At 37.7% G+C, this 26,023-nt stretch overlaps 1 protein-coding gene across 2 annotated transcripts in view; it reads left to right on the top strand.

Moving 5' to 3' along the window:
* The window catches only part of FRY (FRY microtubule binding protein), a 173,712-nt gene that overhangs the window by 132,034 nt on the left and 15,655 nt on the right, over positions 1–26,023 (top strand). Inside the window, exons 47-56 of one of the 2 annotated variants that reach the window (XM_075727969.1) lie at positions 4,174–4,314; positions 5,061–5,240; positions 6,356–6,517; positions 7,353–7,427; positions 8,476–8,646; positions 10,758–10,766; positions 14,464–14,664; positions 15,210–15,371; positions 18,943–19,106; positions 20,296–20,485. In XM_075727969.1, the coding sequence (XP_075584084.1) occupies positions 4,174–4,314; positions 5,061–5,240; positions 6,356–6,517; positions 7,353–7,427; positions 8,476–8,646; positions 10,758–10,766; positions 14,464–14,664; positions 15,210–15,371; positions 18,943–19,106; positions 20,296–20,485 (1,455 nt within the window). The remainder of the gene's footprint in view (positions 1–4,173; positions 4,315–5,060; positions 5,241–6,355; positions 6,518–7,352; positions 7,428–8,475; positions 8,647–10,757; positions 10,767–14,463; positions 14,665–15,209; positions 15,372–18,942; positions 19,107–20,295; positions 20,486–26,023) is intronic. The other variant, XM_075727968.1, reaches the window with a different exon arrangement.

Here is a 26,023-nt window from a genome sequence, read left to right as displayed (position 1 = left end):
ACGATCATATCAGATTTTGACTGATGGTGAAAGCCATGACTTTCCTGGAGGAGACTGAAACAGGACCCTGAGGTTTTTCAGTCTGTTTTCAAACTCCAAGACCCTGAAAAACTATTAGCTCTTCAAACACAATGAGTCTGAATTCTCCAGAGTCAAGTGTCTCCTTCACAGCAGAAACTTGTATTCCTAATAAACAAATGCTGTAAAAATGGAGGTTTAAACTCTTTCTCCTTTGCTTTCCCAGCCTTAGGAAAGTGTCGGCCTCTCTGTTTTCCCTTCAGTGCTCTATGTACAGTTGCTAGTGCTGCAGCATCTCCATAAAGGCCATTCCATGTGATGTCGCTCCCCTCAAAACAAGCTTAGACATGCATCTGGAGACTCTTTCTTTGCACTTCCCCATTGCTGTAGATTGGTACCACACTACTATATTAACAGCAAGTCAGGCAGGTTTTTGACCGTAATTAAGGCACATTCCTCACATAGCACCATCATCGCAGGATGACAGAGTAGTAAGCACGACTTCCTTTCTCTATTTACATTGACTGCAGCTCTGTTGAATCATGTCTGGGAATATTTGTATGGGCATAGGGTAGCTGCCAGCCTGGAGGAGGAGCAGGAGACAAGAAACCATCTTGTTCAGCCTGCTGTGGCCATGGAAAAGATTTTTCCAGCATTCAGAATATGTTTCCCCTTTTCTTCTTAGTTAATCCCCAGACCAGGATAAACAATGTGCTCCTATCTCCTATAAACTGACTGTGGGATATACTGTCAATGGGTAAAGCCAAATGGGTTAACAGCCCCACTGGGCAATCTGCAGTTGAATCTTATAGCCATTGGTTACAGAGCCTCCAGCTTTAACAATCCTGGCTCAGTCCCCAGTGTTGGGCCTGGGGGTGAGAGACATGCAGTACTTAAGAATAACAAAGGAAATCTGTGTTGCAACAGTGACCCCTCCAAACACAAAGGTATACCTCCAGAAGGAGACTTTCTACCACAAGTTATTAAGACTATGAGAATAAATGCTCTCAGCAGAAGGTGAAAGCTTCAATTATTGCCATTCAGACAAAAATTTGCATTTAACCTATTTGATGGCAGATAATTGCTTGTCAGCTAGGGGTATGATCCTGGCATAAAATAAGACAGTTCAACTGTTTTCTTATCCAAACTTTACAGTGGCAAGCAGTGCTCCTTACTCAGCTTTACATATTACATCTCCATCCATGAAAAAATGATCATTTCTTCTAGAAAAACACTTGGGGATCTCAGTCTACAGATGAGGAAAAATCACTATTTAATAGTGCAGTAGAACTTTGAACCTCCCCTACCAAAATCAGCATACAAACACATTACTGAAAGCTTACTTTAATTTTATGTTAAATTTTTGCATATTTTTTTTAAAAAATTAACCTTGTACCATGATAGCACAATCATTCTAGTAGCATATCTGAATTAACATAGGTCACGTGTTACACTAGTGATTCATTAAGTCCAGGCTCATGCTTGGACTTTACTAGGTAATGCTATTAACACAGAAGGGACAAGAAACGACATAGTGCATAGTAATGTGCTCATGATAGATGTTTCCTTCTTCTCCCTGTTAGATAGACGATTGCTTGTGATAGAAGCATGAGCATTCAGAATCTGTTCAAATCCAAGGAACCACTAGAGATTAAAACATCTGTGTTGCAAGCATGTCCTAGATCAGGCGTTATCCCACTAATGGCTTGTCTATCGGACATGGCTTCTGAAATGCCTTCTTTATTTCCTCAGTGGACACAGAAAACATATGTTTGACTGACTAACATAGCCTAAGAGCTGAGCATCTCTTCTCACCTGCTGCCGGATTTGGAGGTGCAAAGGGAACTGTCTCCTGCTCTCCTGCAGTAGCACCCCAGCAGCCGCATCCAGCAGCAGCCAGCCCAGGCAAGGCAGCCCTTGGAGGAGCAGGCTCTGCTCTCCGCTTAGTTCTAGGTTAGTTGCTGCTTCAGGAAAGGGACGAATATTGCTAATGGAGTGTGGATCCCTAAACACAGAAAAGACCTGGATAGGTACCACAGAGGAATCCACAGTTCTTCAAAACAGTTCATATGGACCAGAGTCACAAAAAAAAGAAAAAACTGACTGAGAACAGTTACGATTTCTTACAAATACAGTGGAAAATCTTTGTCCTGAAACTCACTGATCCAAATGATGTGTTACTACAACTCCATCTTGCTGCTATATTTGTTACTTCTGGCAACAAAAGAATTCTTATTGTACTAAATGCATTTTAAAGTTGCTGTTCTTTTTTTAAACTGAAATACTCTTTCTTGTTACAAATTCATGGTGTATATAAGTACACACTTGGACTATCAACCACCACATATACCACATCTGAACAAGTGAAAACTGGCACAGTCCACAAATATTTAGACTTTAAGGGGCAAGAGCTGTTCAAGTCAGAGGATTCTGTTGACAACAAATTTATACAAACTGGAAGGGCAATTAGAAGCTGTCATAGATAAAGTTGCTAGACCAGCTTTCTAGCCAGCAATAGAGACAAAATTCCCATTATTTCCCAAGAATTCCTTTTCCTATCACAAAAGTGATTATCTGATGCAGTAGCCTCTGTCAGAGAACAAAAAAATTGCTTTCTCTCATCCAGATAGTTTCTTGTAGTCCTTTATTCCTACACTGAAATGGTGTACTGGCTGATGTGCTGGATCATACAAACTATTTACAAGGCAGGAATCAAACCTTCCATTGCAAGATGCTAATAGAAGACAAGAAAATGTCTATAACCCTGTTTTGAAGAATAGTTGCTAAAGAACTTTTATCTCTCAGTAAAGGTATCCATGTTTTATCTCTCAGTAAAGGTATCCATGGGCTGAGGCAGGTTACCATGTAGGATCTTTAATTTAAAAATTCTTGCTATCTTTTTGTAGAGGAATAAAGCAGAGTAAGTTCCATCTATTGTGTTGTTAATAGAATTTGCCTACTTTGTTTTATGAATCACTAATTACTGTTCACTTTTACTGATGAAAGAAATCAGAAGATATTTAGTAGGATGAGATAGGTGTGTGTCCTGACTGATCATTCCATTTTGGTTGGCATGAAGCCTTCTCATTCAATAAAAAAAGGAGTCTTGTCATTCAGGCCAGAGAGGGCATCTAATAAATTACTAGACCCACTTGGATAACAGTTGAAATTTTTCTCTGATGGAAGACATGAGGCAGCACCACAGAGTTTTTATAAATAATTGTTTTCTAGATCCTAATATCTCTACTAACCAGTGTTAGAAGAGCTTTTTGTCTGCCTGAACAGAAGGATAGAGTCTAGTCTTGAGCCTCTGGTAACCTCCAGCAATAACCTTTGATTGCCTCTGAAATCTGTGGGGTGGGACAAGACCTGTCACCAATGAAAGAACATGCTACCTTCCAGGAATGTTCTTTCCAATGAAAGAACGTGCTACCTTCCTTTCAGCTGAGATATTTCACACACATGTGCAAACATAGCACGTCTGTACGCCTCCTGAATTACTGTCATGTATATATATAAGCACAGTTGCATTTCCAAGGTTCATTGTGGTATTCCGGGATCTACACTCAGGTGTTCCAAAATTCCGGGATTTAGATGAAGCCCTCTTTTGTATTAGCCTCTACAGCAAGAGAGCCCAGGGACTCCATCTCCTCCTCAACAGAAAATGTTTCCTTGGCAGTTACAGCCAGTGAGCCCTGGCAGTGAAGTATATTTGGATAAATATATATTGATGTCTGAATAGTAGTAGTTTTGTTTCTTCAGCATGTTCTCTTTTTTCTCACTGACTTTCAACAAAGGTAGAAATAAAAAAAAAATACTCCCCTGTTTTTATTGGATGTGCTTCCCTAATTGCAGTGTAAATTTTACCTGCCAGTTTACTCAACTGCTGAATGTGTTTTCTGGATAAGTTAGGGCAGGCATATTTAAAATGTATGTTTTATTATCAAAACAGGCTAGCATTTGGCTCCCAGCTTAAAGATCTTTTTTACTTCGCACTTGTATCATCATCACTTGTAAAATGATTGTAAAATGGCATTGCCAAATCAGTGGGTGAAGAGAGATTAACAGTATAAATGGTATTCATGAAACAATTAGCTTTTTCCATAAGAAGAAAAGTCTCAACATTTAGTTATTTTCACTTTTTTTTTTAAACAGCTACTAGAAAAGGGCCTTCCCAGTATGCAACAGTCCCTCTTACAGATGATCTACAGTCTTCTTAGTTATATGGACCTGTCAGCTATTCCTGTGAAACAGTTTAACATGGAAGTGCTAAAAACCATTGAAAAATATGTACAGGTAAATACTATATCTTCTTTATATTAACATAGGAAGTTAGCAGTATTTACTATCCTACGTTAATTTTCTTTATAAGAATTTAAGACTAGACTAGCAGGGCGGACTGCAACTGTCCAGTATGGTATCTAGTTCATAAACATCCTGATGCCTCATAGACTGTGCATGCCCAGGTGCCCAAGCTGTGCATTCACTGTGTGGGAAGGGTTAGGCTGCAGCTACGCTACATCGGGAGCAAGCTTAATACCAGGCAGTGTCTGACTGACCACTCTTTTTAATTATTAGTGTGAGGGAGATGTGGCATAAGCACTTCCCTTCAGAGACTTCTGCACCTAATTCTCAGCAAGTGGAAAATACATATTTCTACTAGGTATTCACAGCTGTAAAGAGCCTGTATCAAGTCAGCTTTTCTGTTAAATGGGAATTCTGCAATGGCCCTTATATTTGTTCGTACTGATTAAGGCATTCAGGTAGGAGATTTTAAATCTTTTGCCAAGTTGGCCTTGCACTCAGGTCTCCCAGGTTGCAGGCCAGTTGCCTAACAATGACACCTTAGGTAAGTCTTGGTCTCTGCTGTTGAAATTATTCTGCAAATACGTACCTTGTCAGTCGCCAAGAGAGAGAAAGAGTAGTAATATTCCAATTGCACGTTTTATTATGTAGCAAAAAATACGACTGTAAAATGTAAATTATCTTGAACATGTGTGAAACTTTCTTTCCATTTGCTGATTAAATATACCTATTTCTAGAGCGTTCACTGGAGAGAAGCCTTGAATATCCTGAAGTTGGTAGTCTCTCGTTCTGCCAGTTTAGTTTTACCATCCTATCAACACAGCGATCTTTCAAAAATGGAAATACATCGAGTGTGGAACAGTGCCTCCAAGGAGCTACCAGGGAAGACTTTAGAGTTTCATTTTGATATTTCAGAGGTACTATTTGTGATTCTGCTACTTAAAACCTTACTTCGGTGATTTGATAATCCTAAAACATATGTTGTAGCTCCTTAAGAAAGCTGAAAAACTGGGAAAGGAAAATTATAAAACTGAAAGTCTCTTAAATTCTTCTTGATCCACAGTGACATGTTTAATGACCCATGCTGAAGGGCTCTTTCTGAATTTTCATTAGATTTTGGGGGGAAGGAATTATTAGTTGTGTTTAAAATTATCTGGTGGAAAAGCTATGTTGCAATTATGCCAACTGTAATATGTAAGTATACTATATGTATAAAATCCCCCTCCAAGCATTTTATACTTGGATGCCAATGTTCTCTGTAACTGTTAAACATAGAAGTATGTCCCTTAAGGGAGTACTTAGTGACTTCTGACTGAATTCTTTTACAGCAGTCTTTATCCTGCAAACCCTGTTCACCTTTTAATTTTATAGAACTCAGTGGTCCTATTGACCTTAATGGGCAACTTTATTTATTTATAGCTATGAACTTGCATGACTTTGCAGCATTATAGACTTTTTCATATAGATAATAGTGAGACTTTGGTTTAAAAGGAAATATGAATATAAAAAGGCATCTTGTACTATTTGTATAAAGAGTTTCTTCTTGTTGTTTCATGTAGGTAGAGTTCTAGAAAATCCTGAGCATCCTATCATCAATCCAAGAAAGCATTTTGCTGTGTGTTGGAATAGGGCCAGAGTGCTCAGCACTCTTAGGAAAAACACATTAAAGAACGTGCAAGAAATGTGGATTTGAAATAAATTTCATAAACTTTCTGGGGTTTTTGCTGCTTGTTATGCTAGAAACTAGTTTGACAGTTGCTTTGAGTATTACCTATTCATGACCATAAGCACTAGCTACTAGGTATGGCAATAGTTACTGAGACGTTCACCATGGAAAATAACATACATACCTTACTGAGACGTTCACCATGGAAAATAACATACATACCAAGTGACATGAAATTCGGTGCACTCCTTGTTTTACCCCTGTATATGATCTTCAGAGTAATCTTTTCCTGCAGCTGAGGTAATATGTCCCACTATAAGTTAATCCTGGACCATAGTACTAGTGAATAATTACTCTCTATTTAAGACTCCAATTATTGGGAGACGGTATGATGAGCTGCAGAGTTCTTCTGGACGAGATGGTAAACCCAGGGCAATGGCTGTCACCCGAAGCACTTCTTCAACCTCATCAGGATCTAACTCCAATGTCCTTGTTCCTGTGAGCTGGAAGAGACCCCAGTACTCTCAGGTACACTCCTTTAAAGTAACCCACTATTCATTAGCAGCTGAATTAACACACACTAAGTTCTTAAATGCTTGTGGCCTCTGTCCCCTACACAGTGCTCCCGGCTGGCTGGGGCAGTGGCAGCACAGCATCTGACTGACTGTGTGTGCTGAATGTCTTTCTTGGACTCAGAAATGGACTGAGTTGTGTCCCTCTTCTGCCCAGCCAGTGGTTGTCTTTCAACCTGTAGGAAATGCATCTCTTTAAGACCTCTAACTCTAGGTCAGATTTGGCTAAGAATGACAGGTGAGTTCAGGAATTAGTAAGAAGAGCAGACAGACAGCATGTGCAACTTTCTAAGTGTTGTTTTCATGGGAAATCAGGTAAAAAGAATTCCTTGGAACAATTTTCCTAAAAGTGATGTTTGATTACCTTATTGATTTTGGTTTTCTGCCAGTTAAAATAAAACCATGCAGAATAAATGCATTTATTGCCCTTTTTTAAATATAGCAGATTATATAGCAGTGGCTCACGCCCAATTCTGCAAAAATAATTATGCATGTGCTTAACTTTAAGCTTCTGAACTGTCCTTTTGAAGTGATGCACATGATCCAATGTTTCCTTATTATGCTGAATAGAATTAATAGGCTAATTTAAAAATAATAAAACCCCAAATTAATTAACAGCTATTTTTATGTTTCCTTGTATGCATAGTTGCTCTGAAAGCAACCCTTTGAGTACTTAATGACTAATTCTTTGGTTGGTTCCTCCTAATTAAAAATTGTTAATGTATGTTTCTAGCCACCAGGAGAATGGGTGGTTAAAAAAACGCTCACTTGAGAAACATCTTGTTTTCTAGAAAAGGACAAAGGAAAAGCTGGTGCATGTCCTTTCTCTATGTGGCCAGGAGGTTGGGCTGAGTAAAAACCCTTCAGTAAGTAGCCTTGCATTGACCATTTCTTTGTTTCATTGTGTCCTAAACTTTGAAAGTGAAGAACTTTGTTTCCCAGAGTTGCTGACCTGATTTGCATAGTTTCATGTCACGTTACTATCATTGTCGTTTGTACTGGCCCATGCTGCATTTCTCACCATATAAATGAGTGAGTGAATGGCCCTCTCACTTAAAGATGATTTACTTACAGAGCTACATATAGTTTTGCTATGAGAGATCTCTGATGCTATGGGTTTTACTTATGCCATCTCAGTGGGTACAGAGTAATGACCTCTGGTATTAGCAATCTAGAGCCTTTATAAAGTAAAAAATAAAATTACAGAAATAAAACTGGGGGTAGGGGGTGTCTGATTTTTCCATTAGATAGTAGTTCTGATGTTACTCTTTAAAAATTAATATTATCTGGTGCCAGGAAATTGGCAATAGATCATCCAAGATAGGAAGGTCTTAAAATAGTTATTAAATATTTTCTACAGAGAAAGAAAAATTTCTGACTGTTTTTTAATATGTTATATGTCACTTGTATTATGGTGAACAGGTCCTTCATTTCTGCAAGACAGGGACTGTTTAATTTTCACAATTAAATTGCAGATGTAATTATTTTTAGTAGGAAAGGAAACATTATAGCTTGTTGTGTTTTCTAATCTTGACATGTTTTTTAACATAATTTTTAACTAGAGATTTTTTTATGAACTTACTGTCTCATCCCCTTGACAGTATTTTCTTTGCTAAGTTCTCTGAATTTTGTTCCTATAAATGTATACAAACATCCAGGCAACATCAATCTGCAGCCATTAGGAGGTAGCTGTAATATTCTTGGACGTGTTCCTGCAGTATGAAGTTGTTTCTTTGTACAAGTTTAATCTGAAGGCACCTGTCCAACATAAATAATAAAGAGTGTTCTAAAAATACTCAGTGAAGGAATTAGGTGTGTACTGGAAATACAGTCTTCTGAATAACAGATTACAGCTTTTAGGAAGAAACAACCAGAGGGAGCAGTTTGTTACAAGCGGAATCCTTTGAATTGTAGGTAATTTTTTCTTCCTGTGGTGATTTGGATCTGATTGAGCACCAGACGAGCTTGGTGTCTTCAGAAGACGGAACAAGGGAGCAGGAGAACATGGATGATTCCAACAGTGAACAACAATTCAGAGTCTTTAGGGACTTTGATTTCCTAGATGTTGAGCTGGAAGATGGGGAGGTACAGTATATTTTCTCTGAAACAGATTTTTTATTAAAACAGCTTGATATTCTTTCTACTAAACACTATGCTCTTCTTGTAACATAAAACTTTAACTGTATAACTATAAACTTAGTTTTGAGTTCAGATTATTTATAATGTTCACTTAGCGTTCATTTCAGTAGCATGACAGTAAGAGGCTACCACACCCTTCCTTTCTGAATCTACTTTAGGAAACACTGAAAAACTGTTACTGGAAGATAAAGCCTCTGTTCTAGTACCTTTTCAGTGAATTACTTTTAAGTTAATTTATTTTAAATGCAATTTTAAAGGTCTAAATTATTAACAAGAATATATTTGCTGATTAAAAACCCATAAAATTAAACTGTTCCAAATCTGTTGGTTCATGAGTAACCCTCCAAAACATGAATTCAGGCCTTCGGGCTGTTGTTACTGCTGCAACTGCTGATGAAATCACTAACGCTTAGAGAGAAGTACCTTCCACTCTGCTTAGGTGTCCGTGATTTCATCATTTCATGCAGGAGCTAAACAGAACCCTGAGGGCCCAGATCAAGTCTTGACAGGTGAAGCCTGTCAGCTCACCTTGAGCTGAAACTGCTGAAGGGAAAAAGTTGAAGAGCTGCTGAATTTTGAGGGGCTACACCCTTTAATCTTGCTTATATCAAACTTGGAGTATTTATTTCTATTTGGGTGGGAAAGGCCAAAAATTAATATCCATTGCCAAACAAGTCTAACAATTTTGTTGCTGTTTAAAAGTTCGGAAATTGTTAGCTCTTTTGAAGTGCTTAAGGTGCAGATGTTCAGCAAACCTAACAGTTTAATAAATTGTCTTGTCATAATCTGGACTCAGTTTTAACATGAATTCTCTCAGGCATCGCTTGTAGCCCTGAGAAGAACATGTGTACAAGAAGAATTAATCAGTTTTCTCCCTAGCTGATTTACAATAGTAAAATAGTTTTAAGGTAAACAGACCCCTCAGGTGCATACTTATGTGCATCTGAATTTTATTTTTTTTTCCAATGAAGAGAAAGGATGAAGGAATGGAAAGAGATGTTGCAGAGTCCTTATTTTCCAAGTCAGGATTCTCTATATCAAAATGTAGTAATTTAGGCTCACAGCTGCCCATGACTTTGCTTAAAAAAAAAAAGCAGTTGGCATCAATGGTTGAAAATACATTGACCAAATATTATGAAGGAGCTTTAATGTTCCAAACAATCATAAATGATAGAAAAGCAAAGCCAGGTTGTTTGTCAAAAAGTATACTGTCTGCAATCATTTCTGTGTTTTAAATGCTTTCAAGATATTACAAGGGCTTGGGACTGCAATTTTGACTAAATGCCACATGATAATTTTTTGTCCAGTGAAATTCAAGAATGTCTTCTTTCTCTTCACCAGTTAAAACCATATATAGATTATATATAATTATGCAGAACAATTCCTATCAAAATGAGTTTACCTTCATGGACTGTGACCCTGCAAAGATTTATTTTATATGTCTGGCTAACTTCAAGACTGAGGCCTAAATCAATACACTAATTGTCATTTGTGGAACAGATACTAAGCTTCTCTGGTTTTATGTGAAGTAAAATGAAAAATGTAGTCTTTTATTTAATACGGTTTTTAAATTGACATGGATCTGAGACCTTGCATTCCAAGGTTTAGTCCAGGCTGACTTACTACTGTTTTAAATAAATAGATACTTTAGCCAAATTAAAACCTGGTGTAAGAGGCTACATCTCTAATGACTGAGTTGAAACTGTATCATTTACGTCAGGTCTGAATTTCATATTTCATAAACATGAATAAAACAGTGTTAGAAAACTTAAGCTAGCAAGAGCACAACTAGTCTTCCCAAAAAAACATTATGATTTAACAGGCCAGTGATGCTTGTATCACCCCCAGACCACAAGATATACTTGTTTGAAGTTTCATGAAGATGTGGAAGCAAGTAATGGTTATTTTCAAACTTAAAAGATAGGCTGAAGAGTTGAAGTTTCTGTGATAGTATTAGTTACAATTGTAGGCAAATGTTTGTCTGTGATGTCTTTAATACAGTAATTTTACATAGATTCTTTCTATTTGTTTTTCTATCTGTTATATCTGCTACCCAGGAACTTCAGGTAAGAATGCTCCTTGAACTCAGATGTGCCAGTATATGTTATGCCTTCTTGCAAACTTGTATTATAGATAACATCATAGTTTTGTTGTTGCCCTCCCTCTCTTCAGTGTGTGTGTGGGTGGGTAGGTGTGCGTGTGCTTGCACTTCTGACAGGTGCTTCATTTTTTGTCTTGTATTAGAAATATTTTTGAAGTCTTCAAAAATTCTGCTTCATTTTAAGTTTGTTTTTGACGTGTTCAAGTCTTCACAAATTTTAAAATATCTTAATTCTAGTATCAACATTTTTCAAATTGAGCCATTTCTCCTTTTAGTATCTGTGCATAAATAATATGTAGAAACAAAAGAAGAACTTCATTATTTATAATATAGTAAAGTTTGGGCCATTTGTTTCCATAGGCAAATTAGATATAATTTCCAGCTTTTCTGTTGTGGTATATTGGCTCCTGTTAGCATCTTGCTAAAGCCAATACCTGAGACCTCTTCAGAAAGTTTACATCATTGCCTACCAGCCTGAATTTAATTGAAAAATTAATTCATACAGCTCAATTTAATTCAGCTGTATACTCGTACCAACTTTGTGGGACTCATTTACCCCATGAACAAAACTGAAAAGGCACATCAGCGGTTGCCAGTTTGGGATGTAAACTTGCAGTTTATCAATCTATAGAGAGAACTGAAATGATAGAGAATTGTAATGAGTTGTATAAATGATACAAAAATCAGCAACAACAGTATTTTGCATATTTGTTTCTGATAGTTTGTACATCAGTTATTATGGAAACACAACCCCCAAAAAATCTTTGTCTCAAAATGCCTGTGCTCTAAAAGATACAAACATGTGGAGATAGCGCCTTACTGTGCAGTTCCACAACACTTCTGCCTATACCCTACAATATTTGTGCAACTCCATTAACTTTGCATACTTTGTCAATACAGTAAGGTAAAAACTTGTGTGAAAGAAGTTTTGCATGATTCTTACCAGCTTTATGGAGGAGCTACGCTGCTCTCCCCCACATAGGGTTACTTTCCTTTTTACTGCCCGTTCTGTGTGTCTACTTTCCGCTGGGTTGTCGTAATGTTTAACGTGGCTGCAATGGCACGTCCGCTCCTTTACCAGAGGGTGGTGATTGTGGGAAGTCCTATGCGGTACCTGCTCACTGCTGGCCAGACACACTTATAATATGTGACTGTTTTCTTTTGAATTGATGTTTGTGATTGGTGGCTTTTCAGATACGAGATAGCTTTGCTCCCACTGTAGATAAAAATGAACAGCTTCTCAAATACATCTTCCCTCCCGCTTGTTAACTGTGAAAGAAAGATTGCTTAACAGACTATAAAAACAACTCCTCCATCTTTGTAGACATGTGTTGACCTCTTGTTTAAATTCAGTATGATCCTGGATGCCCCTGCAGCAAGCTTACGTTAACCCAAATACTATGGATATTTGGGTTATACTGTGTTTCACTTCATCTCTCTTACCCTTTTCCCTCACTTTTAATTCACTCCCCCTTCTCACCGCATGCCTTAGAAGTGTCCCTTTTCATTTCTGTTTGCTGGCTTCCTTCTTTAAGACAATGCAGAATAAAACTGCAACAAGAAATATTCCCGTAGACATGGGCTGCAAAGTTTACTGATAGCTGTACTAGCCATCATGAGGACAGGGTGTGATGACGGTCATCTTTGCTTGCTTATTTATGTCATTTTGTCATTTGTTAGTTCAGTAACTGATGCATTCTGGAGGTTGTCTCATTGCTGCATGTGTCCTCCAACTGTTGTGGGAGAGGATGGACAGCGAAAGAATTTGTTGAAATAAATAGCTGAGAACCAAACAGTCATTTTTATGATTTAGAGAGAGCTAATTTCTTAAATCTTAGATGTGTTCTGTTCTCTTCCTGCACAAAACTACCATATGATGAAAACCCAGGATGAAAACAAAGGGTTCTGCCAATAATGTGTCGGGCTTCATAACAATTTCATGTTCATTTGCTCTTGCATATAGTGCATTCCTTAGTTCTACATGTTCTTGTGGATTACAGTTCTTGCATTTCTGGATTGTCTTTTTCCTAAAAAATATTTTTTTCTTTTTTCCTCATATTTGTCCATGAACGGTGAGCTTAGTGTCATGAAACTGAACTTTCCTTCTTTCTAATCACATTCCAAAGTCCATTGCATTAAAGAGCAATGATGCAAAATAAGACCTGCTCATGTAAGTTTGTTGATTGTTAAGGAGGTAAGGTTGCAGTTGAATTAATTGCACTTTATGCAGTTTGGTCCCCATTCAGTAAGTGTCTGAGTAGTCCTGAATGGGGATTACTCAAGTGGTTAAAATTACAAATCTGCTTAAGGGACCTTACTGAACTGAGACCTCTTTCTCTATGATTGCACATAATTTTACTCTACATAAGCCCAGGAGATACTCATAATCAGTGATTTGAAATAGTATTTATGATTTTTTTAGGCACAGCTATATTTTTGTCAAATTCATATTTAAAAGATCACTTTCAACTTGAATTTTCAGCAGTTGGTTTGCTTAAGAGCGTTGCATCTTACACAGTCTTGTTTTAAACAGTCAGCCTTGAACCTCAAAAAGAAACATTTTGCTTTATAAATTTCCTTCCCATGTTGATGTAAGGTTGAGAGTTTTCACCTAGATAAAGTACCCAAAACTGCGGCTAGATACTTCTGGGTAGACCCTTCATGCTGTGTGAGGCCCCTTTGGCCTCTGCGGGTCCGTGACAGGAGCAGTTGTGGACATGCTCCTGCATTTGCTGGAGAGGAACCAAGCTAGATTGAAGAAGGGAGCAAGAGAATTAGCGCAGTTAGGGAAAAGGGATACAGTCCACTGGAAAATACATAAAGTAAAAAAATGGAAAAATAGTGGAAAACTAACTGTCATTTTTATACATGAAAGAAATTAAGTGATCTTTGTATCAGTTTACCAGCCTAACAAATAGTTACACAATTTGCTTAATGCACTCAGCTTTATGTAAATGCATGTGGGATCAACTGAAAGTCAATATAAAATGTTTGGTTCACTTGACTGTGTCCTTTTTAAAACGTGAAATCTCAGAAATGCTAACCAGGTTATTCTCAAAGTATAGTTTCAAATAAGTTCAAGTTACAAAAATAAGCAATATGTGCCTAGAATAAAAGTTTTAAAAGGTGTGCTGCTTTAGCTATTACATTTTGTGTGTAAATGAAGGGTTCATTCAAATCTACTCATCATTATGGTTATGTATATAATGCAAGGAATCTAAAATCTTTAACGTATGTTTCGCAGTTGGACCATTGCTATGAACAGTGCTCCTAATATTTTTAAACATCATGGAAAAATCCTTTAAAATTGCTTCCAAACTTTTTTTTTGCCTGTCACTGCTCTACTGGTATTGAGGTGCGTGTATATGTGGACTTACAAAAACAAATTCTTAAATCAGCAAGTGCATGAAAAACATCTAATACTGAAAAGAATGAATCTTCAATTAACTGTCATTTCCATGCTTCCGCTCTTACCTCCAGGTGAAGTGCTGGAAAATTATAAATGCTCCTGTTACATTATTGCTTAACAACATAATGTTTATATCAAGTTTGTATTATATTTTTACATAAAAATATTTCTTGAGCTAACTTTGATCTAGTGATTAGTGGTTTGTATATTGTGAGTTTCAAATCAAGGAAGCTGCCGCTCTGTCTGATTTCAGGGTGAGAGCATGGACAACTTCAACTGGGGAGTACGCAGACGGTCCCTGGATAGCCTGGACAAGTGTGACATGCAGCTGCTGGAAGAGAGCCAGCTCTCAGGGAGCACCCCCAGCCTGAACAAGATGAACCATGAGGACTCCGATGAGTCATCGGAGGAGGAGGACCTGACCACCAGCCAAATCTTGGAGAGCTCAGACCTAGTAAGTTGCTAACTTGCGATTTAAGAATAGGTAGGATTTAGTTTTTAAATAAGCTGGGCTTTTCGTTTCCTCTCACCCAGATGCAATCTAATCAGCTGCAACTGGAGGGTGGCACTCAGTGTGGTGTTTTGTCACTGCTTGATTTCCCCTTATTTACAAATGTAATCAGGAATTTTAATGCAAAGTTTGAAAACCAGGAAGTGTCAGATATGAGTATTTGCCCCTTTTTCCAGAAATTACTATGTGACAATTTTGCACAAATGGCCAGTAGTAAATCTTTCTGATGTATCTAATACTTAAAGAAATAGGACAAGACTCCAGTTTGGTAAACTGTGTCAGGTTTTCATTGTTCACTTCTGGGATGTTTGCATACAATTTTTATGACAGAAGCAGTGAAAGTGTTATAGTATGTCTGTATGTACAAACTCAGAGAGCAACCATCACTGCCCTTTAAGACAACATCTGCATTGCCTGTTCATAAAAGCAGCGTGTGGTAGGGTAGCTGTATACTCAGTGCTTCTGTGCTTTTGTTGTCTTTCAAACAGATTATAACTCTTTCCCCATCTGAGGATACAAATCATATTGACTCACTTTCTACATCATGTGACACAACCTCAGCAGACCCTCATCATTTTAATATAGGAGCATCTAGCTTTGATGTGTCTTTGCCTGATATGAATAATCTCCAAGTGTCTGAAGGATCCAAGGTGAATATATTTTTACTTTCAACTGCAGTGTATTTTACATAACACTTTTACAAGTTTATTTTACCCACACTTTCATGGAGGGTTTGATCCGTGAAAGCAAGTACTTTCTGACTTTCTGTATATAATGGCATAGTACAGTACATTCACATGCTCCTGCACATCCATACCCTTTGTTTTGTACTTATACTTTCTTTATTAAAAGATTTTATTTATTGTTTCTTAAGTATATCGTACTACATATGCACCAAGATACTACAAGCTCATTGGAAGACAAATTCATGAACTGGTTGCAAGTTACAGCCCTAAGGGAATACTCTTTTGTTCTTCATGCTGATTTAAAAGAATGGCATGCCAACTCGTGGTGGGTGTATGCGTGTATTCTCTGAGACTTTTTTGTATGTGGGAATCTATTGTACAGTTGTGTGCACTGGATTGAGTTCTTGCCTTGTGGCAGACACTCAGAAATTTCAAATTCATGATCACAAGCCATTTGGCGTGGGGGGAGGCAAGATTTGCAAGGATGCAGCAACCACGTTCAGCACAGTTTATTTCAGGCAATTGTATCAGAAGATGAACATAATGTAAGGTTGGTAAATAATTATCAATGTGGGAACGTTTTCTTTAATTTTCTATTTAATACTACTTGTTTGTGGGAGATCAGGTGAACCTGCTTCTCTCACTGTCTCTCCAGAAATATAACCAGGGTTGTGGGGGAGGCTGTCAGTGGCTTTATGACACCGTTGTCTTACCAGTACAGCTTTCTCCGTCATGTATGAATTGGGTGGCTTCTGCAGATTAGGGCAGGGGAGGAATATAGTTGTCTTGTGTAATCATCAGCTTCCATTCCAATTCTTGCCCTTGGTTCCCTCCAAATGCAACCACACAAAAAATTCATACAGTAATACTGCTAGCACTGCATGTTAACAGAAGCACTGGAAACTTCTAGTGCAGAGGTGATAGAAAAGGAGATTGGAATTGTGCTGAATGTTGAACAAATTGGTTGTGTCAGAAACCTCCCCAAGAGGAAGAACAGACAGGAGGAGGGAAATGTGTGGGTAAGGATAGGAAAGGAAGGGAACCTCTCAAAAGAATGGTTGTGGAAAAGATAAACTCATTATCATCTGTCAGAACAACTGTTGGTAGACACATTACCACGTAGCAACCATAAGCAGCAGAAGTTGGCAGAATTTCAGTTCAGGAAGCTGCAGTCAGAACAGATATGTTTGCAGGTGGTGACTGTGGCTAATCTCATGCATCCAGCTGCAGTAGCTATTGGTATGTACATTAAGAATTGCAAATCACAGTTCATGGGTTTCATATATGCCTGGTGTTTTAGAATCTTTACTGTGAAAATGACTTTAACGTCCCAGTACCCATGCACCAGTGTTCATCAAAAAATTAAAAGCTTTGGAAAAAGTAAATGAGTGAAGAATGTAAAATCACAGCAGTTTCTTGTGGGATTGACAGGCAAATTCAGCTAGTCCTGAGACAGGTTTGATATTGGTGAAATACATAACCTAAGGTGACAGGGATTTGCCAGTGTTGCAAAGATGTTTGAATTGATAACTTTGCACATAATGCTTTCTTAGTATTTTTTTTCCTCAAAGATTTTCTTCTAGTATGCATACTAGTATGCATAGTATTTTTACTCCAAATGAATTGGAGTCTGTATAAACAAAGTTAAAATGCCTGGATTTATATTTATTTTAAGGAAGAAGTCATCCAATTTTTAGTCAGAAAACTTGAAACTTGCACCTAAATAATTTTTCCTTATTTTGATAACACAAAATCTGAGCTCTTGCCTGTTTCTCTTCTCCTCTGAGTTCTTGTTTTCAGAGAGCTGATGGTATGTCAGCAATGCAGAGGAAAATTTTTGTTACTTCTTTAGTGCTGTACAAAAATGTTTAGTTGTTGCATCATAAGCAAAACCAAAAATACCGCCTCAACTTGTAAATAGATGCAGTCATTTGAATGAGAGCAACAGACTGATTAAGTAGGCCTTTTCTCGAATGTTTCAGTGCCAAAATTCAGGTATTACTGTTAATGGCATGAAATTAGTTACACTTATTTTCTATTAAAGATAGTGATCACAATAATTAAGGTAGTATTTATAAGGGATTAGAAGGCAGTGATGGATAATGCTATGAGGGATACAAAGATTCAGATGATGCTATTTTATATATTTTTCAAGTTATCGAAACTCAGCGATTTCTGGAAGTATGCTCCAATCCTGCATGAATATTCGGAGTCCACTTTTTTATTTTGCTTTTTGGGCATTGTATTGCACTCCATTGGGCTGGAGGTGTTTGCTTCCTCTCTCTTCCTCCCTTACCCTATCCCATCAAAATGTGTTTTCCTCATACAAACACTGTCATTGCAGTGAACAGACCAATGGTTGTTTCAAGCTAATGTGTCATATTTGAAAGTGGTTAATGCTAACTACTTCTTGAAGAAGCATGAAACATTCACGCTTCTTGCTAACTGCTCTGGTTCCTATTCTGGTAATTCAGCCATATAGTTTTCATTTCTCTTTTCAAGATGGTTTGTGCTCTGATTCACTTCATCCACTCTGGACTCAGCAATATTCCTATCCCTTTCGCTTAGAAAGCAAAACAAACAAACAAAAAAGTTTCTCCTACTTAATTGCTGATCCTGTCCTTTCTGATACAAGTCTTGATTAATTTTTAGAAATGCAAATCCCCAGAATTTATATGTAGGATCCAAGCAGGTCTGGTAACCTGCAGAGGGCCACTTTTCTCTTGTAATTCCACTTGCCACGGATTTCCCTCCCTACCAGCTCCCAACACATGTATGTACATGCACCTTAGGGAGATACCCCAAACAGAAAAGATAAAGAGTTTGAGCCACCCACTGCAGTCATCCCTACAGGAACTGCTTTGCAGGATGCTATGGATGATGCAGACAAAAGCCAAAAGATTAAAACTGAAACAAAATTTGTTCAGACTAAAAATGCAAGAGAAATTGGAAAGTTTCAAAAAGAAATCAAGAGCTTTAGGTGCCAATGAATGAAAAAGGAAGGAAACGATAGAAGCATAATCCTTTTAATGGCCTGTAGAATGCTTTGGATTCCTCTTGAATGGAAGTTATTATGTAAATGACATGCTAAAAATAATTCTTAATTCTAAACATGCATATAGTCTTCCAGACAGTGATTGTTTTCAGTATGTTTTGAGAGGCTTTAATACACTCTTGGACACTATAAAGTGATAAGTTGCAAGGACAGCCTGACAGTAACAAGAACCCTATTGTTTTTCCTGAAAAAATACTTTCCTGCTATGGTGCCAGATGCGTTGAAATCTGAAATCCTTTGCTAGACAAATTAAGTTGAAGAAATGCCTTAAAAATAATATGGATCCAAACCAGCAAGTTAAGCAAATACAGTATTTTTGAAGAAATGTAACTTGATTCGTGTTATTTTTAATCTGTGGCTTTGTACCTGTGCAATTTAACATGTTGTCACGTGGTTTTTTTCATTAAATGCTTTCTATTTGTTAGTGTAATTAACTTATTAATTTGCTGTTTGGTAAGACATCATCATTCACTCCCCTAGGTTGAAGCTGTACATGAAGAACAAGATACAGCAGTCCATGAGGATGACCTTTCAGGGTCTACAAATGAAATCCCTGGAGCATTTGAATGCAGTGATAGCCTTAGTCTGGATATGACAGAGACTGAAGAGAAAGTTGACAGGCTGGAACAATTTGCACTTGCTAGGTACTTGTATATGCTATTATTCATAAAAGTTCTGTCTGTAACAAAATAGTAACAAGGTGTTAGTTAATGGAATGGCTATTTTGGCCACAGGAGTTATAAAATTCTCATGAGTTTAGAGCAGTGAGAAGAAAATGCCCTAATTTACCCGTGTAATTATCACCCAACTCAAAAAAAACTCCAAGATTTTCCTTCTAGGAAAAACAAGTTATGGTTTGTACATACATCTATGCAGTTAGCGATGAAATATGTAATATATTTAATTAAAAGAAAAAAAAGGATTTTTAAAGATTTGCAGTAATGGAAATACTGCTTAGTTAGCTGTTCAACAGATCAGCCATGTATTCATCCTTCTGATGTGTCATAAGGAAGTCACAAAATTGTCAGAAATCCCATCTGCATACTGTTGAGGCTGCTGGTGAGTGTGGCTGGACCCCAGTATATGTTGCAACAAAGCATCAAGATTTTTCCATGCCTTATGGAGCTCTTTCAGATTTTGGATGCTGAGTTAGATTGCAATTAGCCCATGTTTATGGAAAGGAAAGGAATGAGGATATATAAAGAAGCCCTCTCCCTGTGTGCCACGTTTCAGAATCACAGTTCCTGTTCTTGGGAGCCACGGGAGGTGTTTCTCCATCCCCAAGGATAATACACAAGACCAAGTAGCTTAGTACCCTTTAGAAATGGTAGTCAGCCTGTTTCACTGACCATGGAGTGCCAAAATAATGCTCTAAGGACAGTGTGGAGAAGGGATGGATCTTCTCCAATCCATTACATTGGGGGAAAACCAAACAGGTCAGTATATATAATGTTTGTACACGCTGAGATTCTTTTCAGTACTTCTGCTATACATTATTATAACCAAGTTTTCCTAGAAGAGGAGTTTTTCTTCATGGGCTCTGTGCTCCTGTGAAGTTTCAGCCGCCTTCTTCCAAATGATAAAACAATTCAAGTATTCTGCAGTGGAGGAAGATAGATGATAATGGCCTAGAAGATCGGTATTCTGATTTGGAGGTTTTTCTCATTGTAGCCAACATCTTGCCAGCTTCAAAAGTAATTTGAAAGTTCATGAATATTTTTAGAAAGGTGCTATAATTGGTCCTGTGATTATAACTGTCTGTTATAGTGTATTTTATCTGCCACCTTCTTGGTATTCTCCTTTCATCACAGTTCATTTTTTTTTCTCCTTCAGTTTTGGAGATGTTGATCGAAATGCTTCCCCTCCTCCCTCCCCATTTTTTTCTGCCATCCTTGCTGCATTTCAGCCAGCAGCATGTGATGATGCAGAAGAAGCCTGGCGTAGTCATATCAACCAGCTCATGTGCGACTCTGATGGTTCCTGTGCAGTTTATACATTTCATGTGTTCTCTTCCCTGTTTAAGGTGAGAAAATAAGTTTAAGATATAAAATCAAAATGTTCAGATCGTGTGTGGCTATTAACATGGTTCTTGATAGCAATACTGGTAATGAACTACTAGGTATATAACCATTGTAATTTTGCATGCTGCAGAATTGCCATACTAGATTTTTGGGCAGAACTGTCTTCTAGGACCAGTTTTGTCATAAAAATAGTATGTATCTCATACTTGCAAGTTTGGAGATAACATTATAAAATGTGGATTCACTTTAAAGAATATTTTCTTCAGTACTTTACAAACAGCCTGAAACAATAACTGCAAGAGACAGGAAATAGCCTTTTCATCTCAAACTATTGTTAATCTGTTCCTTCATTTCAAACTGTTGAAATCTGGCCATGCCCATGTAAATGTCAACGTTCTTAAATATTCTATACCTAATCATCTGAATAGAAATATCCAGCTACCATCATGTAACATAAATTCCAGATTGAGTCTGAAGACTAGAAATACATTTCTCCTTTCTAAAACTGTACGCTTGCAAAGATAAGCACCTTGCAAAAAGATAAGAAAAAAAAGGAGTCAAGTGTACAAGCTGTTCTAAGGAATGACTGTTTGGTTTTACCTGTAATTAGTTTTAAAAACTTTTTTAATTGTTTCTCCTGCTTTATGTGAATGAGGCAGCTGCAGGATGTTTAGCACACTGCAGCAGTGTACACAACAGCCAGGTAACTTCATGCAGAGATAAAGTACCCATGATCTCAGAGTATACAAGTTTCTATTAGCAATGGGTACCCCGCTAATAAATATACAATCTCAAGATCTTTTCGTATCTTTAAGACTATCTTTATATGAAAGAAGCATCATACAATAAGAATCTCTTCTCCATCCTGTTTCCTCTGTGCTCCACCGCAGTTAGTTGCATGTCTTCTCTAGCTGCACACTGTGCCCTCCTTTAAACATTACACCACTGTAAATATGGGTGCCTTATAGCCATTCTTTTAAACACTGATAAATAACCATTTGGAAGGAAAAAACTAGTGCTGACTTGAATGCATGAGAGTTCAACTTTGAAAATTAGTCCTGTGTTTCTTCACTATGCGTATTTCAGCTTTTTTGCCATTAGGTCATTCCTAGAGGTTTATAGCCCTGTTCAAGTGTTCTAAGAGTTATTTGTCCTTTTGTTCTCTTTGAAGAGGTGAAAAGGAACTAATGTCACACTTCTGAAAACTAAATAAATAGTACTGTGTAATGCAAGACCTAAACATTACCTGTAAAGTACCTGTTTAACTCCAAATCCTGGCATGCAGGCACTACATTTGCTGTTGTGCTTGCCCTATATTCAGAAGATAGCCTGCTCATTTTCTTCAGTTGATACTGGAGGAGAAAGATACAATACTGGTCTCAAAAAATTTTCAATAACAGCAAAACCTGAATAACAGGAAAAAAAAAATAAAAGGTGTTAATAATATCAACAAACCAGAGTTTTCTAGCTGGAGTCACAGACGTATTTTTAGTTTATGTAATAATTGCTTTGTTTTCCTCTTCAGGGTTAAAACATAGGAGTATTATTTTCCCAGATTTTTTTCATACGATTCCAGCTTGTCTGGAATTGTATTGTGTTTGCACCATCAAACTTTGCTGCTCATCCGCAACTTAAAAGGCTTTTGGCCCTCACCAACAGGAAGTTTCGGAAACAAGCCCAGTATGTGCTAGGCTTGCAACACAAAGTACTGCCAAAATATTTAACTGTGAAACAAAATCCTTGTTTGCAGGAGCCTGTCAACTAAATACTTGGTGAAGTGAAAGAAGTGCATTTTCCAGGGCACCTACATGTTAGTCTGCATCAAGTTAACGGTATCTTGGATGTTTGCCCACAACACACTAAACTTGTTTAAAATTCCTGAAATTATTGAAGTACTTCTCCTGTAAACAAGTCATAGCTCAGAGATCTCTGGATTATCTTTATGGCTGCCTGTTAGTATTCCATCAAATCAAATGTCTTCCAGCAGACCAGCCAGTTCCAAGACAAGTAGATTTGAGAGCTAGCAAGTAGTTTCCACAATCGAGCCCTTTTGTTATGAAAAGTCCTCTTCCCAGAAGAGGAAATCTGAGGTTAAGAAGAAAACGTTCTGAGAATATTTTGTTATTATTTACATTGACACAAAGCACAGCAGCTACATGCAGGCATATATCTATTTATAATATGCTCACGGTTGGCATTATTATTCACAGTAGTCCCATTTCACAAAATACACACTGAATTCGGGCCTTGCTTCAAAGATTTCAGCCACTGTAATCTGAACCTAGAAGGACATAGCTGAGATGATAACTTATTATAGAACTGATAAACCATGTAATTGCAAAATAAGTGTATTTAGTGAAGTACTATACATAGATACCAAAGTGCAGTCTCTCACTGTTTCACATTTCAATACTTCAAAACACTGTTCAAGACTGTTATCTTCTTAGCTGTAGATTGATTGTTGCTTTTATGAATATCTGAAACAGAAAGCAGTAAAGGAAGAGTATGTATCCTTGAATCTAAACGGTAGACTGGTCAACTTTTGATGAAGCCATAACTGAAATGCTTTGAGGAAGTTCTTTTCATAAAATAAACTAGAACTGTTAAAATATGTGAGTAGGTGTGTGCTGGAAAAAGACCTGAAGAGTTCATGTTCCTTATTTTGCCCAGTACAGCATCAACTATAACTTTCATTCTGGTCAAATGTTTTTTAACTTTCTTCTCTAGACTGTTCTTAACCTTTCTAAGGTGGAACTTCACAATGTTCCTAGGCAATGTAATCCAAAGCTTAACTCTCCTTATCACTTGAAAACTTCTCTTTCTGTGTTTTATGCCCATGGCTTCTTGCTCTATTGTCGTGGTTTAGACCCAGCCAGCAACTAAGCACCACGCAGCCGCTCGCTCACTCCCCCTGCCCCAGTGGGATGGGGGAGAGAATCAGAGGAGTAAGAGTGAGAAACACTCCTGGGTTGAGATAAGAACAGTTTAATAATTGAAATAAAGTAAAATGGTAATGATAATAATAACAATATATTAATGATAATAACAATAACAATATACAAAGCAAGTGATGCACAATGCAATTGCTCACCACCCACCGACCGATACCCAGACAGTTCCCGAGCAGCGATTGCTGCTCCCCGGCCAACCCCCCCCAGTTTCTATACTGAGCATGATGTCATATGGTATGGAATAGCCCTTTGGTCAGTTGGGATCAACTATTCTGGCTGTGCCCCCTCCCAGTTTCTTGTGCACCTGGCAGAGCATGGGAAGCTGAAAAGTCCTTGACTAGCGTAAGCAGTACTTAGCAACAACTAAAACATCAGCATGTTATCAACATTCTTCTCATACTAAATCCAAAACACAGCACTATGGCAGCTACTAGGAAGAAAATTAACTCTATTCCAGCCAAAACCAGGACGTCTATATACAGTGGTACTCTTCTTTGCAGTTGCTGCTTATATTTGAAGACTATTACCATGATTTCACCCACACCAAATTTCTCTTACTTAACCTCAGTTCTTTCAACCTTCCCCATAAATCATATTTTCTAAACTTCTCACTGTTGCTATGGGGTCTCTTGAGTTAGTCTGTGTATTACTTGAAAAGCAAGAGCAGGTTCTGTACTTCAGCCTAAGTTCTTACCAGCACTGGCTAGAAGAGGTTTACCTGTTTTATAGAAGGTATTCCTGTTTAAAAACTTCTCTCTGCTAACTGCTGTACAGTAGGATACAGTTAATTATTTTCCACTTGTAACCCAATCTAGTACGCAGATCTTGTTCTACAAAATTTTGCCTTCCTGAGTATTCTCCATGCTGAATATGTTCTGCGGATTTTTTCATCCTGGGTGTACAACGTTGTCCTTCTTTCTTTTCCCCGCACCGCTTCTCCAGTTTATTGAGATCAGTCTGAATTCTGATCCTGGCTTCCAAGGAGCTTACAGCCCCTGCAGCTCAATCATCCATGCATTTAATAAGTATATTCCATTATTCAGTATTTTCATTAATGACTTGTTTAGTGCCTGAGAGAGTCCCCAGGGGAATCCTACTCAATTTATCTTTCCAGTTGGACAGTGAGCTGCTGATAATTAACTTCTGAATATGGTTTTGCACACCTAGTTACCTCTAGACTGGGTTTCTCTGCCTTACTTCTAAGATAGCAAATGAATTAATACATGACATACCAATTGCTTCTCCTCCTAATAGAAAATTTTAACCTTTCATGAAAATTAACTAGTTCGATATGATTTGTTCTGACCAGATCTGTACTGCCTCTTATTCATATCTTATATGTTCCCCCATTTCCTGAACTTTGTGTTTAATTCTTTTGCTCTTTTTTTCTTTTGAGATAAGCACTTTCCTCAAGTTTTTTACGACACCCTGGTTTTGTGAGTTCTCAAGGATATTTGTTATGGCTCATAGACCTCTTTAGCCAGTATTATAACTATCATAGTGTGAATTTTCCTAATCTGCAAAGATACAAAAATATCCAAGCCCTTACTAGCAAGATCTGTTCTCACCTGAGTTTTCGTAGATGTCTCATTGTTACCTGTACACAGATGCCTTTTCTGGGAGCAATAAGGCAAAAGAAGGCATTAAACACATCAGTCTTTTCAGCAGCACCTGATAGCTATTTCTCTCCATTATGATTCCTTGACCGTCCTCTTCATTATTTCTAGTTTACTTCTTGACATTCTCTCTTTCTTTTACTGGTTTATTTGGCATCTCTCTCTCTGATTATTGTGCCTACATTGCCATGCTATCTTTGGTACCCAAGTTAGTAATTTAACACAGGTTTCCTTTCTGGTCTTTTTTGCATGAGTATTTGCCTGAGTGAAATATTTGTGGTTTAGCCAGATGTATGTCTTAATATATTTCCTATCCTTCAGTGGTATAGAATGTGCTTCTGCCCTCTTTTTTTTCCTAAAGGAATGGCTACCTCTCATTATCTCCTTTCCCCATGAAGTTATTTCTAATGGCTCCTTTCTGCAAATTCTGAATGTGTTGGAAGTTGGTTGTATTATTTCTGCAATCTGTCTCCTTCACTGCCTCAGATTCATAAACTCAATTACTCTTCCCCAGGAGGGCATTGCAGCACTCAAACAGGTTACCCAGAGAGCCTGAGGAAGCTCTGACCTTGGAGCTTTCAAGACTCAGCCAGACAAAACCACGGCTGACCTGATCAGTGTTGGCAATAGTCCCACTTCGAGTTGAAGTTTGGATCAGGTGTTCTCTAGAGGTCCCTTTCAACCAACATCTCTTGCATTCTGTTCCATAATCTGTCTTTCTAAATTTCCTTCCACTTTTACATTCTCAGCTAGCTCTTTTCTGTTGGTTAGGATCAAATCTAGATCTCTTTCCTTTGCCAGAAGAGTTGTCAGCAAAAGTTTCACTAAGACTTGGACTGAATCTTTCTTTTCAGAAGACATCATAGTAGATATCATGTCACCAAGCCCTATGATTCAGATGATTCTGCTAGTTGCTCATAAAAATAATAATTTACCTGATTTGGTGGTACTTAGTAAGAGTAATTCGTCTACT

This window comes from Pelecanus crispus, chromosome 1 (genome assembly GCF_030463565.1).
Source record: "Pelecanus crispus isolate bPelCri1 chromosome 1, bPelCri1.pri, whole genome shotgun sequence".
NCBI lineage: Eukaryota > Metazoa > Chordata > Aves > Pelecaniformes > Pelecanidae > Pelecanus > Pelecanus crispus.
Note: the sequence above shows the minus strand (reverse complement) of the source record. Positions and strands in the feature narration are given on the sequence as shown.